This window comes from Genypterus blacodes, unplaced genomic scaffold (genome assembly GCF_046128005.1).
Source record: "Genypterus blacodes isolate CSIRO-AG114 ecotype Tasmania unplaced genomic scaffold, CSIRO-AGI_Gbla_v1 ptg000028l_1, whole genome shotgun sequence".
Lineage (NCBI taxonomy): Eukaryota > Metazoa > Chordata > Actinopteri > Ophidiiformes > Ophidiidae > Genypterus > Genypterus blacodes.
In genome coordinates this window covers 2,147,572-2,166,397 of record NW_027466841.1, presented here as the reverse complement: position 1 = coordinate 2,166,397, position 18,826 = coordinate 2,147,572, and the positions used below count along the sequence as shown (strand labels likewise).

General features: G+C 49.7%; 2 protein-coding genes across 3 annotated transcripts; both read right to left on the bottom strand.

Moving 5' to 3' along the window:
• Positions 1-14: 14 nt before the first annotated feature.
• LOC142993567 (supervillin-like) lies at positions 15-15,222 on the bottom strand. The gene is made up of 31 exons (XM_076144351.1): positions 15,107-15,222; positions 12,247-12,692; positions 11,449-11,604; positions 11,094-11,300; positions 10,427-10,467; positions 9,832-9,893; positions 8,782-8,924; positions 8,317-8,560; positions 7,679-8,163; positions 7,399-7,522; positions 6,813-6,860; positions 6,377-6,451; positions 6,154-6,283; positions 5,641-5,797; positions 5,376-5,536; positions 5,148-5,276; positions 4,807-4,943; positions 4,160-4,307; positions 3,917-4,062; positions 3,274-3,449; positions 3,040-3,172; positions 2,311-2,590; positions 2,052-2,200; positions 1,778-1,880; positions 1,479-1,686; positions 1,242-1,375; positions 989-1,144; positions 742-864; positions 543-655; positions 293-448; positions 15-149 (listed from the first exon to the last, which is right to left on the bottom strand). Exons 2-31 carry the CDS (start codon positions 12,504-12,506, stop codon positions 60-62), a joined length of 4,674 nt encoding a protein of 1,557 aa, XP_076000466.1. The 5' UTR covers positions 12,507-12,692; positions 15,107-15,222; the 3' UTR covers positions 15-59.
• A 546-nt stretch (positions 15,223-15,768) lies between these two features.
• Positions 15,769-18,801, bottom strand: cdk21 (cyclin-dependent kinase 21). Of its 2 annotated transcripts, XM_076144089.1 has the most exons (6): positions 18,187-18,801; positions 17,896-18,028; positions 17,574-17,741; positions 17,217-17,458; positions 16,964-17,096; positions 15,769-16,655 (listed from the first exon to the last, which is right to left on the bottom strand). In XM_076144089.1, the coding sequence occupies exons 1-6, from the start codon at positions 18,414-18,416 to the stop codon at positions 16,578-16,580; spliced, it is 984 nt and encodes a 327-aa protein (XP_076000204.1). In that variant the 5' UTR covers positions 18,417-18,801; the 3' UTR covers positions 15,769-16,577. The 2 variants fall into 2 exon arrangements, with proteins under 2 accessions (XP_076000204.1, XP_076000203.1); XM_076144088.1 differs by lacking the exon at positions 15,769-16,655 and having other exon boundaries at positions 16,687-17,096.
• Positions 18,802-18,826: the final 25 nt, after the last annotated feature.

The window sequence follows — 18,826 nt, the reverse complement described above, 5'->3', positions numbered from 1 at the left end:
CCCGGTGAAGGAGCCCCCCCGCCATGGAGGAGCAGCCGGCCTCCTCTTGTTCACGCCGTCTAGCAGAGCAGCCCTTTGCTTTTCTTCAGATCTATTTGCTTCCAGCCCGGGAGGGAGGCATATTCATCTCTCTTCATTTCCAAAATAGTCTGAAACAGAATTGCAGTCATTTGTTTATCATAAAAAAAATACAATAGAAAAAGAAAATGTGACAGTTTTGCAGCCCAACAGCCGCTTGGTTAGCGCTGCCCTCTGCTGGCGGAGAGACACCACTGCATGCTGGTCAGTCTACCTGGAAGTCCTGGTCTGACAGGTAGACCTCCAGGCACTGGGGGTCCACGCCCTCCGGTAAGGGGCTTCGCAGCAGCTCATCAAGAGGGTACTGGGTCTGCGTGAGCTGGGCCAGGGCGTCCTGCACCAAGGTCAGCTTCGCCTGCCCTGCATCCCCCTGACACACACACGCAGAGACATACATACAGCTATAAAACATTACAGGCGACGACAGCGTTTGTCATCTCCGGATGACAACATGGTGCTCGTACCTGTGTGTGGGGTGTGTGTCTCCTCTCCCAGCGGGGGAACACATTAGTGAAGGTGAGAGGTTCAAATCCCTCTGAGATGAGATAGGCATGGGGGGGGCGCTTTGGTTTCATCTCTGGGGTGTAGAGAGAGAAACACTTTGAAGCACACAAACACACGCAAGCGGCCAGTAGAGCGTCCACCTTAGAGCCGCTCTGTTACCTTTGCAGTACTGCAGAGCTGTCTGCATGGCGCTCCTCCGGGCTGATGCTGAGCCCTCTGTCTGCTCGGCCTGACCGCTCTGCCACAGGTAGACCTCCAGACGGTTATCCAACAGGAACAAGGCTGACAAGAAGACATTACTGGTCTTTATGAAGTCATTTGATCAGGATTTGTCTGCTAAGGACTAAGACGTACGATATGAAGCTTTAATATGAACTATTAAAGCTCATTTGAATCACTCCCTCACCTGGCTGTGGTACAGAGTAGAGACTCTCCTGGACAAAAGGCATCGCCATGACGAGGCCGGGCATCCGGCTGAGACTGTGCAGCTCCTCAGCCTGGAAGCTCCCGGATGAGGAACTCAGATGAAAGAGGCGAGGGGTGAAGTTATACTTTCCCGGATCTGAGAGGAAATAAGTAGAAACTGTTACGATTCATAATTCATACAGTCTCTGTTACGGGAGGACAGAACCAAAGTGTGTGTTGTGGAGGTTGTGTACCTTGCATCATGCAGTCATAGGCCTTCCTGTCCATCTGTCCCAGGGCTGTCCAGAAGTCTGCCGGCTCAGAACCTTCCTCCACGACTTGCACCTCCACAAGGCAGCTTTGGCTGAGCCCCAGCTCTGGTGGACACCTGACACACACAGACACACACGTCAACACTCACACACACATCAACACAGAAAATCTCACAAACTGGAGGAAAATCATCCAGGTGCTCCAGGATCCAGACTCACATCTGAGTGAGACGTTCCACTGCCCTCTTGCTGACCTCCCTGGAGCTGGCCTGGGCTTTGCAGCCATTCCAGAGGTACAGCACCCCCTGCTGGCTATTGACCAAGACGACAGAGCCTCTGGAGCGCAGACCTGCACAGGAGCAATCCACCTCTAACAGAGCGCCCTCTTCTGGGAGCTCACCTCGCACGCAGAACAACCGCCAGGCTGCTGCGACAAGAACACACGGCAGATAGAAACGATGAAGACGAAGCAACAGAAATAGAGACGCAAATAAAAGAAGAAAACAACAAGTCGGCACCGGCGTGAGAAGAGGCGTCGTCCCGCCTGCCCCGATGGATGACGAGGCCTCCCTGGAAGAGCTGCAGGAAACACGGAGGCTCTTTTCCCTGAGGAACCACCACCTTCAGCAACAACACAACAAAGATCATCAAGATTACCAAACCCAGTATTTATGGAAAAACTGTTGAAATATGTTCAGAAATCATACTTATGTGAGAGTGAGATTTGAAATAAAAGTTCCATTCCCTTTGTTGTGTATGAATGGTTTGTCTTCACGATGCTGCTGAGCTCACCTGCGTCTCCTCCTGGTTGTTCGTCCCGATCGACAGGAAAGCGGCGGTGTCGCGCCCACTGACGCTGGAGTGACGCCCCCGCCACAGGAAGAAGGCGGTGCGCTCCTGTCCAGAAACGCCGTCCTGATCATCCAAGTGGCCGGTCTCATCTACAGAAAGACAACAAGTCAGTCATTACAATGCATGGAAGTCAGTAAACACAAAAGAAATGCATGTAAATATAATGGAGGTTGGACCAGATTGCATGTGCGTCTCTCACCAGCAGAGTCCGTGCTGTACGTCCAGCGGATGACGTAGGAGTCTCCTTCATGAAGCTGACCTGTGCTCTCCACCGCCACCTCGCTGTCGTCAAACTCCCCGACGTGCCAGGTGTCCACGGACACGCCGTTCAGCTTCGTCTGGCGTCCGCCCTCCAGTGCGATGGCGGCGCGATCCCTATGGACGTCGACCCCGGCCGGCACGTCTGGGACAGGACTGTCCCCTTCTGTCCCCCGGCCTGACACGAGGGCCGTGGCGTCACGGGGACACAGGGGCTCTGACTGTGAGGGGGTGAACGACAAAAGATTTGTTTGTGGCGTGGACTTGCCCGTGTTTGTCCAGAGGAGTGCAGGAATGCAGCGTGACTCACCAGCTGATCACCTTTATCACAATTCATCAGAAAAACTGGTCAGAAATATTGAATTTCCAGTACTAATTTCATGGAACATTAAATAATAAACATGTTTGTGTTGCAGCTTTAGATTAAAGTGGCAATGTTACTAAATCTTTGACTGACCTTTAATGACCTTTAATAACACTTATAACATTGTCTAATAAGTCTCAGTAAACTCGTAACATCAAGTTGAGAAGCTTTTAGAGAGTTTTCAGTGTGTTGATCACAGGGATCCATCAAAGGCCTGTGGACCTGCTGAGTGAACATATCAACACATATTTGCACATAGATGTCATCTTTAAAAATCCCTTGAAATGCTCAAACTATGGGACAAACCTGTGTCTCCTCCGGTGCTGTGGCAGCCTCCTTGCCGTCTGTCCAGTCCAGAAACTTGTGTCTGAACAGAGACGTCTCGGCGCCGGCGGACAAGCAGCCAAACAGCGCCCAACTGGGACGTCCCTCTCCTCGCCTGCAGAAAGACGGTGGACAGAGAGCGTGAAGAGTCTGCGGGATAACAGAGCTACTAGAGTGAGACTTCTACAATTTGTGTGTGTTGTGGTTTCTCCTCACGGCTGCACGGCGGTGTTGCTCTGCGTGGGATCCAGCGGGTTGACTCGGCAGTTGGTGTAGTCGTACGGTCCGGCCCACACTTGGTGAGTCAGCTGCAGAGCGACGGTCCTCCTGCTGGCCGACACGTCCGCTCCGTGCCACAGGTATACCTCGCTGCCAAAGTCACACACCAGGGCCTACACACACACACACACACACACACACACACACACACACACACACACACACACACACACACACACACACACACACACACACACACACACACACACACACACACACACACACACACACACACACACACACACACACACACACACACACACACACACACACACACACACACACACACACACACACACACACACACACACTTTTTAAACCTCTATTGTGTCATGTAATCGAATTTCCTTAATAGATTTGTGCTGTGATAAACGATTCTATACCCCCTCTTTGATAATAATCAATGATGTCACAGAAAATGAGCTCATCCCTTTGTAAGCTGCTACAGTCACAGCAAGCATCGCATCAGTGTGGAAGATTTCTTTTGATCGTTTTCTACAACAATCTGAGTCCTGAGCTCCTGAAAGAAATGAGTCATGAACAAACGAGCGATGAGATCAGAATCCAGAGGAGCCGGTACCTCATCAGCGCCCAGCAGGGAGGCGCTGGGTATGGAGGCCCAGGCCTGCTCGTGGGGCACCAGCCTGTTCTCCACCAGCCTGTACACGCAGTTGGACTCCACCACTCCTCCCTCATAGAGCTCGTCCTCCTCTGGGGCGCCGGCTCCTGTGGGTCAGGCAGAAAAGTAACAAATGAAAGTTATGAACCAGGTTGTTACCTAATAAATCAACTAGATGTGTTTTGGGGGGTTTTGGGCTCTGACCTCTGTACTGCGTCCTTCCTCCTAGAAGGTTCCAGAAGTCTGCGGCCGAGCTGCTGTCAGAGTTCAGACCTTCCTCCAGATGGATGACCTGCGAGGCCGTACAGCCGAGGTCGCCGCTGCTCTGGATGAAGGACGCCAGCTCAGACGCCTGGAAGACAATACGCTGGGCCTGTCACACCCTTTATATCTACGCATGTCTATACCCTATATATGGGTGATAAATGGGTATAGGGCCTAAACAATAGAAACTAATTAATGTCATATTTCTTGAAATGAGCCAAATATATCGAACCCATCATCTTCGACAACTGCAAAATAACTCCATTTATGAACCTTAAATGAAACACTATAATACTGTGTGTTCCACTACACTAACTCCCCTTGTGTCACTTTTCATGCTGCAGTTTGTGGCGTGAAATGAAGAAAAGGCATTTGGAGCGATTCTCATATATGATAATATCACATTACCATATTAATTTGCTACAATCAGTGTGAAGCGCTCCATAGGGAACCTGGCTGTGTCACGCATGAGTGTTGCTTTTGTGAGCCGCAAGGTTTTATATGAATGTATATATCATGAAGTAAATATTTGTTCGTGTGAGATTGTTTTGCAGTAAAGGCATCATGTGACCCTGTCGGCGCCTCACCTTCGCTTTCTCTTGGTCGTTGGCAAACTCTCCGCTCCACAGGATGCAGTGCTGCGGCGTGACCAGCAGGAAGCAGTCGCCGCTGTTGAGCGACTGCACCGATGGCTCCACCAGCCGGACCTGGACCCGCCGCTGACCTGTGAGACACACACACACACACACACACACACACACACACACACACACACACACACACACACACACACACACACACACACACACACACACACACACACACACACACACACACACACACACACACACACACACACACGTCAACACATTAACATACTGAACACACATCATTATACACACACACTCGAGTCTGATTCTCCTCTGACCTTTGATGTGAATGAGCATCAGGCTGCTGAATGGAAACGTCTGCTCGGCTGCAGCGTCGAGTGAAGCTGTGCTGCTCACGTCCTCCGAGTTGGCAAAGTGCGACTCCGCCACAGAGGAGTTCTTAGACTCTGGGTGGGGACGAACGGACAGAAAGACGAGGCAAATCAGCAACAGAGGACAAGAGGAGGTGACGAGAGAGCGAGAGAGCGACTCGGGTTCAGACTCACTCTTCTCTGCTACATTGGTCTCCTCTGGGTTGATCCTGTCCCCCATATAGTCCTGCCTGATGTCCTCCCGGGCCGCCAGAGCCCTAAGTGGGTTCCTGGAGCCCTGCGTGCGACGGGACGGCCGCACTGAGCGCCTGTGCTCTGCCACTGCTGAGGACAGACTACACACACACACACACACACACACACACACAGGCATCAGTGTCATATCGATATGGGTGACAAAGAGAATCTTCTAATCTTCTAACTCTAATCTCTGCCTCACATGGGCGTGTTGGTCTGGCAGAGGACAGCCAGGTCCGGTTCACCCTCCGTGGACGAGACGTCTCCGCAGGGTGGGGGGCCGCAGGGTCCGGGGCCGCAGGTGGGGATAGGGGGCGTGGCCTCCTTCCTCACTGAGACCAGCTCGCTCCCTGACGCAGCTGAGGAACAGCAGACTTAGTAACACTGAAACATAAGCGCACAATAATGAGGCGTGACGGGTACAAGCTTGCTCACCTTCCAACTCCATCTCAGGCTGCGTCTCTGCAAAACAAACGCACACAGTTTTCGAGACGCGCACCAACAGGAAATGGAGCGTTTTGTTTTATGGACGGACATCATCCTCACCTTCGTACGCTGGAGCTTCGGTGGAGTGTCTCTTGTTGTGAGGCGATTCATTTCTGTCTGATTCTGGAGATCTCAGACCTGACGGGTGAACACGGGAGGCGTCAGTGTCGGGATTGTACGAGTGTAAACGTGTGTGTTTGTGAGTGTGAGAGTATTGATGTGATCTCGCCTCTCTTGGCCATGCGTCCAGACTGAATGGAATCCTCCCCGGTCTTCCCCTGCTCCTCTTCCCTCTCCTGCTGTGGGATCATCTCTTCAACTTCTATCATCTGAGGCGGCTCGTCCTCTATTCCCTTAACCTGTGTCAACCAGAGAAGCACAGCTGTGAGGAGGAAGACAAGAGATTACAGATCAAAAGACAAGGAGGTGTAACGTTGTAGCGTTGCCGTTACCTTCTGCCTCCACTGAGGCTGAATCGGCGTCTTTGGAGGAGAGGAGACTTCCTGTGCCTCGAAGGCCTGGTTGGTCTGTGGATGGATGGAAAAAGCAGGATGAGGGAGGAACGGAGCAAGAGACGGCAGCGAGAAGTCACACAGCAGCTACAAACACACAGCAAACCCAATGTGAGCACGCAAAACAAATCTTCACGCCAGAAAAACACAGCAGGCTGCGCAACAACAACGGCCTCAGCCCGACCAACCAGGGGCAAGATGCAACCGGCACAGTTACCTGGTTGAAACACATGAGATACTGAGGGGCGCTGCTAGAATAGACAGAGGCAAAGACGGGCTCCTGAGAGGAAGAGGAGGTAGAGGGAAGAGGGGCAGGGTGAAGCTAATGTAATGCTCCTCATGGCAGATGGAAGGAGGAACAGTTTGGATGGCTTACCCAGCACTGTGGGGGGGCGTGGTCAGCGTGGAAGCTCTCTGGCTCCTCCTACAGGGGGCAGCAAGGAGAAAGACACACACACACGTCAGAATGGGGTCAAAGTGTCACCAGCACAGTAATCGGTGTTTACATTCCTCATCCCATCTCGACCGTGACCACGATGGATGTATGTTACCCCGGTAACACAAGCCTGATCTCCAGACATTTAGCACGCACTAAAAGCAGAGTGCCGTTGCCAGGCGACGCTATATCGGGTTTCGGAGTAAAAAACTGGGCCGGCGAATAAGACAACCTGCAACCTCGAGACACTCACAGGTGCAATCTGCTTGAGACGTGTGCAGGGATCCGTCTCATTCTTTCTCCTGTTTAGACCCAGTGTGTAGGCAAAGCTCAAGAATAACGTGTGTGTGGGGGGCGGGCGGGAGTGGTCCTGTCTTACTGCTGACCAACAGTCCTCATATGTCTCTCTGCTGACAGTCTGAATGTCTCAACTCCAAACTGGATCTTCAAGTCGAGTATGAAGAAGGGACTAAGATTGGAGTCCACTACGATAGACACAGTGTGACTCCATCTGTCTGTCTCTCACCTGATTATGGCTCCTGTTCCCTTGAGTCTGCATGTCCACGTTGTCGCACAGTGACACCTGATTGTGTCCCACAGGTGCAGGGACTTGATTCATCTTCCAACTACCCTCGCCGTCACTTAGCGCTCTGTGCAAATCACCAAAAGATGAAGAGAATGAAGCATCAGCTCATTACCCACAGTGCTGCTCTGCTGTATATGGAATGTTTTAATGTCTACGCCATATTTATGATGATTTCATTTGACCACATTGATCTGTTCTACATTTAATGTCAATCACTCACAGGTCTGGAGCCGAGCCGAGCTGCTCTTGTGTTACGGGTCGGTGGCGTCTCTCTTCTTGAGGAGCGTCTTCCTCTGGTGAGACTCTTATCGGCGTGCAGGCAATGGTCTCCCTCCTCCGACTCCTCTGTCTCCAGGGAGCGGGAGTGCCTGAGCCTCCATCCGCCCCCGAAGCTCCGCGTCTCTCCCTCCGTGGCGGGACGGGGATGTCTTGCCTCTCTGTCTCCTGCCTGTCTGCGTCTCTGCCATTGCTCCTGCTCCTCTCTGAGCTTCCGGAGCGACTCTTCTTCAGGATTCCTCTGATGCAGGGCTCGGAGTCGGCGCGTTGCGGGACGGGACCGGGCTCCGCAGGCCCGGGAACGCCGTCAGGTCCTGGCTGGGAAAGACGAAGCTCACTAGGTTTCAGGTTGACAGATAGGACCTGCTGCCTGTCGGACAGATGAGAGGACAAACTGAAGGCGGGAAGCTGTACGGGTCCTTTCTGGATCTGGACGGAGACAAAGAGTGAGAAAGAAGAGAGAGACGTGATGAAAATGTCCATGTTTCTTTGTGTGACTTTATTTGTGAGTCGGAGCTGAACAGTTGTTGGTGTATTGAGTTTTATATGTGTTATAAATGAGCTGGACGGTTTGGTACTGACCAAGCTGACCTCCTCCACCGTGATTGGCTGCGTGCGGTAGCGAGCCCCCTTTTGTCTCCGTCTCTCCGGGGCACCCTGGGCTCGGCCTTCGTCCTGCTGAGGCAGGGACAGCTTGTTGAAGAGGGCCAGCTTCTCGCTCATGCTCAGCTTGCAGCTCTCGTCTCCGTCTGCTTCTGCCGGCTCAGCCTGGAAGGGCGGGGCCTCCAGAGGCGGAGCCTCCACGGGCGGAGCAGGTTTGGAGGCGCTGCAGGAAGAGAAGAGCAGAGGAAGAAGAGCGGGATTATAGGAGAAGTAGGACAGGATCGACTGAAATCTTTTGAATAAATCACTTGGATACGCTTGTGTGTTTGGTTTACAGTGAGAGAATGTAAAGGAACCTATCCAACTGTACAAATCCACTGAAATGTTCATATAATAAATATCAATCCACTCAATTACACTCCTCTCCCTCCTGCTTCATCACACCTGATAGCCACCATCTCCTCGCAGGTGATTGGCTGAGTGAGAAAGCGATGCTCGTTGCCACGGCGCGTCCTGCGTTCGTGGCCGCTGCCCGAGCGAGGCTTCAGGAAGGCCGAGGCCTCGGGGGCAGCCGACCTCTCCAGCTCCTGCAAGGGGAGAGATGATGTCAAACCCAAAACTCTCAGGTTGAACGACAGATACAGCTGATCGGCTCTGCCACTGCTAAATTAGTCATCACAGAAAGGAAATGGCAGCAAAACTCTCCTCTCCTCTCTGAACGTCTCCTGTTGTATTCATGGGGGGGTGTGTGTGTGTGTGTGTGTGTGTGTGTGTGTGTGTGTGTGTGTGTGTGTGTGTGTGTGTGTGTGTGTGTGTGTTTAGAGACAGTCCGCAGCCCAACAGGTCGCTGTGTAACCGGAGCTCCCTGGGCTTCAGTTACCTCCATGCCTGCTGCCTCAAACCAGCAGGCTAATTATAACGTTCTGGCTCCTGTGGTGTGTTAGAGGCTGATTTTCACCTGCCAGACGATCCATGTTTCAGTATTTTAAATATTGTTTTAAGGAGGAGCGCGGGACGGGGAGGAAGTCAGCCAGCAGCGGGAGGAGACGATTGACTGACAGGTGTGGAGCTTTACCAGGAGCCACAATCACACCAGTCTCTCAGATATAAACTCTGCTGCCAAATCAAACTGTGGATGGGAGGGCAGCACCTGTCTGAGCGCCTGTGTCCCTCAGCAGCATCAGGTTCTGCCCCGCCGGCTCAAACTAAAGCAGCTGAGACCGTTTGAGACCGCCAAAATGTGCACAGGACACAAACCCGCTGGCCTGGTCTGGTCTGGTCTGCCCGCTTGATCTCACCAATCAAACATCCTGATAATGGGTCGCCAAAACAGAGCACCTGTCGCTCTGTCACGTGGGACAGACAGGCTGGGGGAAAAGCCCCCGGGGTCCAATTCCGTCGCTCTCCTCGCAGATCAATTTTTAGCAACAGAAGTGAGCACGAAGCAGGTCGACCGACAGAGAGGGATCCTGTTTCACACCGACATAGACTCACTTTAAACAAAGACATCTTGGCCGCCACGCTCATGTTGGCCCGGTCGTCCGTTTTCACATCGGCTGGGATAAAAAAAAAGGACAGAAAATTTAGATGAAATTGTGCAAAAATACAAAATAACAACGACGTTCATGTTAGAATTCAGCTTCGATCTTAAACCTAAAGCGTTTCAGCGAGTTGGTGTCAGTGAACGAGTCCGTGTGTGTGTGTGTGTGTGTGTGTGTGTGTGTGTGTGTGTGTGTGTGTGTGTGTGTGTGTGTGTGTGTGTGTGTGTGTGTGTGTGTGTTGCTTGGGATTAACGGCTCCATTTGGAATGTAAATAAAGATTTACACTTGTGACCAAAAAACGTCTGTAATGGTTTCGCTGCAGAGTTAAAGTTGGAGCGACTTAGCAAACGCTGCTGCTGACAGAGTTCAGTCTGACATCAATCTGTCACCAGCGAGGCCTTTAAAGATTCTAATGTGGACTTAAGGAGGCACAACTGTAAATAAAGCCTCCGTTTATAAGACGAGAGACAAATGAGGACGTTGTTGTCCTTTCAGCTGGAAAACTCCCTCTCCTGCAAAGATGATAACAAACAGCAGGGAGCTTCACCTCCAGCGTTCTCCTCCTCTTCCTCCTCCGCTTCTAAGAGTCTGTAAGAGAAAAGTGAGTGATTGACTTTATTCTTCATCTTTGCTCTGTACACATTCACCCCTCCAGTTCCTGTTGGATCTCACAATGCTTGTCTTTGACACACACACACACACACACACACACACACACACACACACACACACACACACACACACACACACACACACACACACACACACACACACACACACACACACACACACACACACACACACACACACACACACACACACACACACACACACACACACACACACACAGTTTGCTGCAAAGTCCAAATTTGACTAAATGTCTGAAAAGCTGCAGAGCGATTATGAAGCACAAACTACCTGCGTTTCATTCAAGAGTCGTGTAAGTAAAGTTTCCATTGACAAAGTTAGTCTGTAACCTGTTTGCTCCCCTGAAACGTTTCCAAGGAAGCAAGACTGTGGGTTAAGGTAATAAAGATGAAGCAAAGCAGCAGAACACTGCAGGAAAACCAGAAGCATCACGGCAAACAGAGTCAACTCTGAGAGCGGCTGCCTCATTTCCCTGGGCTTTGCATGTTCGCTCTGTCCCTCTCCATTTCCCTCTCTCTCAGCAACACACACATACACACACACATACACAGCAAACAGGCCCATACCCGCTGCTCTCCTGCATCTCGTTAGCTGTAATGGGCTGCGTCCTGAATCGATCGTTTGTCTTGCGCCCTCCTCCTCCTCCTCCTCCTCCTCCTGCTCCTCCGCCCGTCGCCCCGGGGAGGTAGCGTCGGGTGCGTCGCCTGCTCCCCTCCGACCCCGGCTTCACGGCCAGGTCCAGGGAGGATGTGGCTCGCCCACCGTCGGGGCCACTAGGATCCAGACACACATAGAGGAGGAGCAGGAGGAGGAGGACAGGGAAGAGGGCGGTGAGGCAAAGACACACACAAGAGGTGTGACAGTGACAGTTTGCATCACACACACACACACATACACACACGCCCATGCAGGTGACCCTACACTTTCTCGGGCTGCGCTCCACTCCCGGTCTGCTGCAGAAGGGCGCTTCTCAGCTGGCCCACCGACACCCGAGTGTGCAGCTGGGGGGCATCGAGTCCGTGAGAGACAGGGTGCCCCTCCCCGCTCAGCATGCTGGCAGAGTCCTGGGACCCCTGCCTGGAGGGGGGAGGGGGGAGTGAGGGGACGGCAGGTGAGGATGCAGGAGTGGGAGACATGTGGGATGACGCAACACGCACAAAACAAAAGGTACAGTGGTGGGACGGCGCCTTCAGACGCTGTCAGACATCCAGATGCAGCTATGGGACCTGGACCGAGTGCCAAGAGGAGCACTCGGCACTTCAGAGGCGACTGACCTGAACTCTGAGCTCAGTCTTAATGTGACAAAGGCCCTGCAGCAGCATGTGAGGTCAAAGATCTGGACCTGGTGAAAGGTCGCGGTCCAGCACCGTAATCCAGGTGTTTGCCTCTATAATCCCAGGAATGTTATGAAGTCTGATGAAACTCTGAGAACAGTTTGAAACACTATTTGACCCGGATCAGGTGTGAGATGGACACAGCAATCACAAATAATAGACACACACACACACACACACACAAACAGTGACACGTTTTGCACAAAATGTACATATGCAGATATTCCGCAGGCAGTTTGACAGATGGCTGTTTGAAATTGAAGAACAGGCTTGTGTGTGTCCATATTTACACAATACAATCCTGTCGTGTACAACAAATGTCTCTCTCTTCCCAGGTGACATCACTCCTCAGTGAACACAGACACGCACTCACTCACACACTCACCTTCTCTGGCAGCCGGACTCTGCCTCAAATCCATTCGTAACCCCTCTGGTCCTGCCGTTGACCCTCTCTGTCAGACCCGCGGACCCGGCGGCGCTCGGTCTCGCCGGGTCGTGCGCCTCCTTCCCATCCCTCCTCACCCACTTGGAAGGCAGCTCCTCCGTGTTGCCGTAGCGCTCGTCCAGCTCCCGTCTCCTCTCAGCCTTGTAACGGGCGATCCGCTCTGCTCTCGACTCCACAGTTGGGTTCTCCATGGTGTCCATGTCCCTCTGAAGGATTGGGTGGATTCTTCTGCTCCTCTGATAGACTTTAAGACATTTAGGCGCGTGATGCTAGAAGGCTTTTGTTTCTCCACTTTTCAGTAAAGAGATGAAACAATGGAGCAGCTTTCTTCCACAGCCTCAGATTCTGGTCAACCCAAATAATTCCAAATGGCGAATGCAGGATTCCTATGAGAAAGAGGAATATGTTGAATCAGCATTATATCTGTCCTAATCTGTCCACAAATCCTTGATCACATCCATAAACGTCTCCCCTCCTAGCTCACTTTCTTTGAGGACACCTTTCATTGAACTCTCTCTCCTCCTCCTCCTCCTTGCTGAAGTCCATGTAAGCTGACCTGTACCAGCCTGCGGTGCCATGCAGGAATCTCCCCTTGCACTGAAACTCAACACCACAGCAACCAAGCTACGGGTCCAGGCCTCCTCAGCGGCACCGACTCTGCAGGTTTGCTCCTTTTTTCTGTGAAGCCGTGCGAGTAATTTAAGATGAACAAACGCGGTTTCAGGTTGAAAGGTTAGCAGAGCACTAAGAATGTAACCCATATGTAGGGATTATAATAAGCTGCATCGGAATTAGCATGTCACCAAGTAAAACACATGGAGGAGCTAAATCATCCCTGTTGGCTACACGTGGACACACACACACACACACACACACACACACACACACACACACACACACACACACACACACACACACACACACACACACACACACACACACACACACACACACACACACACACACACACACACACACACACACACACACACACACACACACACACACACACACACACACAACCAGGCCAGAGGCATAAATACAAACACTCATATCACCAGATTTGCAATTCACATGGCCATCAACTCAGCAGGCAAATGTTCAAGTGTGTGTGTGTGTGTTTAAGTGCGTGTGTGTGAGTGTGAGTATGAGTGTGTGTGTGTGTGAGTGTGTGTGTACAAACATCAAATGTGTGTTCAAGCGCCTATGCATTTTTCCTAAATGGTGGATGTCAGCATTCCTTGTGCATCCCCCTCACATTGGAAGCACAATGGAGCCCGGACAAAAGGGGTTGTGGCTCACAGGCAGTACAACAGACGGATCCACTGCAGTGCTGAATGGTTCTGACTGCAGGAAAGTTCACAATCTAACTGATGCAACCTTCCTTTCAGTTTAACAGTCAGCCATCATATTCCCTTTAAATACATGTTATGGCTTAACAGACAAAAGACACAAGCCAAACTGAGGGCCACACCTGCAGGGTTTGGAGCAGGTGACTGTTGATCTATAAACATGGGTGTGTGTGTGTGTGTGTGTGTGTGTGTGTCTGTGTCTGTGTCTGTGTCTGTGTGTGTGTGTGTGTGTGTGTGTGTGTGTGTGTGTGTGTGTGTGTGTGTGTGTGTGTGTGTGTGTGTGTTAATCTGTCAGCAGTGGATCACGTCGTGCACACGTGCTTCCGACAACAGAAACTCCCCCCAAAGCATCGACAAAGACGCACCGACGCCTGTGCTGTCTTTTGTGTTTTTGCTGGCAGAACACGAGCAAGAGAGGAAAGAATGGCCTCCGTTGTTTAAAGGCTCAAAGTCACATGACAAGCTCAACGGGGATCACGGGCTTCTAATCCAGTGACACCAGTTGACAGCAGCTTGAAAAAAAAGAAAAAGGATGAGCACACAATGCCGCTGCTGTCCTGAGTCAGTAACCTTATCTGGAACTTCATATAATATTCAAATAAGAAGGGACAGAGAGTTCAGAGTCCTGAAGTCGCCAAACTAACCATATAAAGTCTCATATTCTAAACTATTTCATTCAGATCCGTCACTGAGGCTTTCCAACACACTTTGATACGCTCACGTAAACATTATTTCTGTTAAAGACGCATCAGGCTTCTGGCTGTGGACCGCACTGACCCGACTACCTTGATGTCACAAGTTCACACGAGCCGTTACATAACCAGAGAGCTGGCTGCGTCCATCAGCACCAGACCAAACCGGGCTAACAGCTGTCCAGGCTGGAGTACCAGGACCACTGATCTCTTCCATAAAAGGCACGTGGTCAAAAAACAAGAACCATCCTACAGCTTTTCTGTCCATCTTCCCTAATCCTTCTGTCAGCTTCCAGCAGGATGGAACACACAAAGGTCCACCTGGTGTCTGAAGTCAACATAAAAGCAGAATGTTTAAAGGAGTTTCTCAATCATTGTCTTGTGTGTGTGGATGTGGTCTCATCATGATCATCACACTGGGAGTGTTTAGGGTTAAAGGCAACAAAAGGAGTTCAATCATGTGAGTTGCAGTATTGATGAGTTCTGATCATGTTCTTGTCCTCATGGGTTCACATGTGAGAGCAGAGCAGCAGGATTAAGCTCGTTAGGAAATATTACATTTATCACATTCTTAGACGCTTGATTCTTGCAGTAAATCCCTTGTAGAATATTATAAATGTGGGTTACTTTTTTCGCTCAGACGACACACACACACACACAAAGTGAAACAACAACTCAATAAGATTAAATGATATCAACGCAACTGTGGGAGGCTACACAGGTGCAGCAGATCAGACGGTAAAAAGGTTTACTTACAGCGGGTGAAGCGGGCATGAGTGCGACCACGGAGCGTCCAGGCCCATGTAGGGTGAGCGGCCCTCTGCTCCGGTACAAATATAACCGCGTCCAGGCCCCCCTCCCCTCGGTGTGGCATTCCTGGCACGGGGGCCAAGACCGGGACGTAAACTAACGCCCACATGGGAGCAGCGGACCGAAAAGTCATAGCGTGAAATAATCAAGGGGGGTTCCAAAAAGAGGTGACAGCACCCACTGGTGTCCGCTGGGTGCAGCTTCCGTCATGCGGTCGGGGACTTGGGGTTCGATCCAGTTGGCTTCAAGAATTTAACACGGACCCATCTTGGAAGTTAGAATGTATTTTGAGATTCAACCAACTTAGGTGATACAACAAGTTGTAATTATTAAGATAATGTTTGTTAGTAGAGGTACAATGTTAAATGTCAATATCAAATGTATGTTTGAGGTCCATGATACTTTCTATTTAAAGCTGAGGAACATTATGTCTCCACACTGCCCCCCTCTGGTCACACCACAACACTGCGTTTATGTGACACTAGTTGTATTTACAGCAACCATTAAATATGTATAAATTGAATTATTTAAAAAATTGTGTGTGACAAAGTAGAAATATTATCAGATCAAAATGCAAAACCATTTATTGAAATGAATGAACAGTGTAACTTGTACATCAGTATAAAAACATTGTCTACAATCTCTCAACAAAAACACAGGTGCCATCTGATGACACCATGATTAGCTGCTCAAAAAAATGAAATTCAATCAGGACATTCTCACGATGCATTCAAGGACACAACAAGCTCTTAGTTGGGAAATTAAAAAAGCAGCAAATCAACTTAAGGTGCATTTAAGAGCTGCAGGATTTAAGAAGTAGCAACACTCCACAACAGCAACAGGTCAAACCTTTATCACAACATATGATTTGTCACATGGAAGGATTTAACAAAACAATAAAGCAATAAATCCAAGAACACTGTGCTTGTGGATCGTCTGTTCTTATGTATCACATTTAGCAGTTAAAAGTAATGAGTCATTTTCTTCTTCCTGACTGGTTGTAAGGTCCTTTAAAACGTATATCAGGGCATCTCATGGTTGTATGAATGTGTAAACACTGGGCTCCGACGCCGTGAAGGGTAGAGACTGGGGGCAACATAGCAACAAAGGTTTATGGAACATATTAAGCAACTGGTAGAAATAAAAAGGGAATAACAATTTGGACATATTCCTCTGTGTTGTTGCCATGGTGCAACTGCAATAATGCAGTCTGAGGTAGAAAATAACTCTTCTCCTGCATATTAATGAGATTATCTTTGTGCCATTAAATCCTCCCGTTCCTTACGCTGATATACTGAAACGTGTCAGTGCAGCTCTTAAAACACAAAGCATTCACAGCTCTGTGCAGATCCACACCATGACTCCCAGAGTGAAGATTTGATTTTACGGGACAACAGACAGTACTCAGCTGCAGTGTTCAGTTCTTGAGGATGAAAGGGTGCGTCAGGGCTTCGGCGGCTGAGATGCGAGCACTTGGTCTGAATGTCAGACATTGCTGCAGGTTAAGAAACAACGCGTTTAACACGTTTAACAACACGTTTACAGGCTGAGGATCAATGAGTGGGACTTATTAAACTGTATTTCCCAATCATCATAAATAATTAATCTAATGGCTTTTTTTGATTAACAGCTGAATTATTTACTCTAGAACATAAAAAAACAGAGAAAACTGTTACTGAATGTTTAACTTATGAACTAATGTCTATAAATTGTATAGGATGAGTCAAAGGTGTCCGTCATCATTCTCTTTCCATTTGAATCTACTGTATGTCGTGATGTGACTGGATGAGAGTAGAGACTCACAGACAGGAGGTCGTTCTCTTCCTGGTCCATATTTGGCAGCAGACGGGTGCAGGTGGCTTTGGGTCCCCATGAGGAAGAGTAAGGGACTGGGGTGTCCTGAGGCCAGTGCTCCTCGCTGGGCAAACCAATCACCCTGACAACCATAAACAGCAGACACCATCAATAAGTGAAACTAGATCAACTGTAATCTGTGCGACCTCGCCGTTCGTATTTGTCAAACGTTTCTGTTATGCAGAAAGAGAAAAACACTCACTGGAAGATTTTTTGCAGCTGCTGTACCTCTGTGTGTCCCTGGAACAAAGCTCTGTGGATGCAACCAACAAACAAAGTGTGACGCTTCCCCCCCAGAGAGCTCAGAGACACAGGATGACTCAATCCTCCACACCTCAAGAGGAAGAGCTCTGCGAAGATGCAGCCGGCGCTCCAGATGTCCACTGAGGACATGTACACAGAGTTCAGCAGCACCTCGGGAGCTCGGTACCACAGCGTTACCACCTGAACACACGGAGCGACGGGAAGGAACAGACAAGAGGGATAAACAAAGGTCGATCAAACAGGCAGAAGTTTGTACATAAGACATTGTAAGAGATTTGTGTACTGGCTCTCTTACGCCCGGGGTGAGAGCGATGTTAAAGGAGTAGAGCCGCGCCAGACCGAAATCAGCAATCTTGACATCTCCATGGCTGTTGACCAGGATGTTGTCCGGTTTGAGGTCACGGTGCAACACCATGTTGCTGTGTAGGAAGTCCAGGCCACAGAACAGCTGGAACATCACATCCTGCAGGGAGAAACCAATGTCTTTTCTTGCCTTGTAATAGAGGAAAATATATCATTTCTATTTCAGGAGTTGTATGTAAGCTAGATGGTTGCATTTCCGATACTTTGTGAAGAGTTGAAAGTATCCTGAGATTCATCAGGCGAAGATTGCACACCTGAACTCTGTCCCGGCTCAGTCCAGAGATCGGGGCCTTTGTCAGGTATGCAGACAGGTCCTGGTCGACATATTCAAACACCAGTGTGAGATCCAGCTGCCTGCCCACTGACACAGCCAATGCATTCAACAGCCTGGACACAGCAAGTTTAGAGATAATTCCAAAATTGAAAAAAGATAAAATACTGATGTTTCTCACGATTTGATACAAAACTATTTGCATTGCTCTTTCATTATGTTAACGTGTCACATGATCATCATTCCTATTGATAAGTCGATTTAGAAAACTTACTTCACTACGTTGGGGTGACTGAAGTCCATCATCTTACGCAACAGCGCCACCTCGCGGACCATGACGACGGGAATCCCGTTCTCCAACGACTCTCCTCTGATGTTGAGCTTCTTCACCGCGAGGAGGCGCTGTTGGCCGCCGGTCTCTCTAGCTTTGTACACTTTACCGTAGGAGCCTTCGCCGATTTGAGCGATGAGCTGGTAGAGACACGGCTCAGCGTCGAGGTCCATGGCCGTCCACCTGGTGACGCCGTGTTAATTTACCTGCGCTTCACAGAAAAGCTTCTCCATTACAATGACAACGTTTATTTTTTCTTAAACTGGGTGGAGACGACACAAACCGTAAATATTGGCGTGTGTCGCAAAGTAACATAGCTAATGTCGACGTTGTTATTAGACAAGTTAGTTAGCAGGTAATTAACACCTGTCAGTTAACCTGTAACTACACTGGTTTTAAGTAATTGAGGACTGTTAACATTAATTTACTAATTACATCATTAAAATACCTCTGTTCCAAACTGTACACGGTGCAATGTTCTCCTAAGGCTGCAGGTAGCGGGTTAGACTTTGTATAAATTTAGCTAGCGTATATATAAAATGAGGCGTTCAAATAAACACACCCCTTTTGCGTCCAACCAATC

Coding starts and splice junctions, on each gene's coding strand:
- LOC142993567 (XM_076144351.1), bottom strand. CDS start 12,506: ATGGACACCATGGAGAACCCAACTGTGGAGTCGAGAGCAGAGCGGATC. Junction 4,944..5,147: donor GATGCTCATTCACATCAAAG/GTCAGAGGAGAA, acceptor TGTGTCTCACAG/GTCAGCGGCGGGTCCAGGTC. Junction 1,145..1,241: donor CTATGACTGCATGATGCAAG/GTACACAACCTC, acceptor ATTTCCTCTCAG/ATCCGGGAAAGTATAACTTC.
- cdk21 (XM_076144088.1), bottom strand. CDS start 18,416: ATGGACCTCGACGCTGAGCCGTGTCTCTACCAGCTCATCGCTCAAATC. Junction 17,742..17,895: donor TGAGCCGGGACAGAGTTCAG/GTGTGCAATCTT, acceptor TTCTCCCTGCAG/GATGTGATGTTCCAGCTGTT. Junction 17,459..17,573: donor ACATCGCTCTCACCCCGGGC/GTAAGAGAGCCA, acceptor CCGTGTGTTCAG/GTGGTAACGCTGTGGTACCG.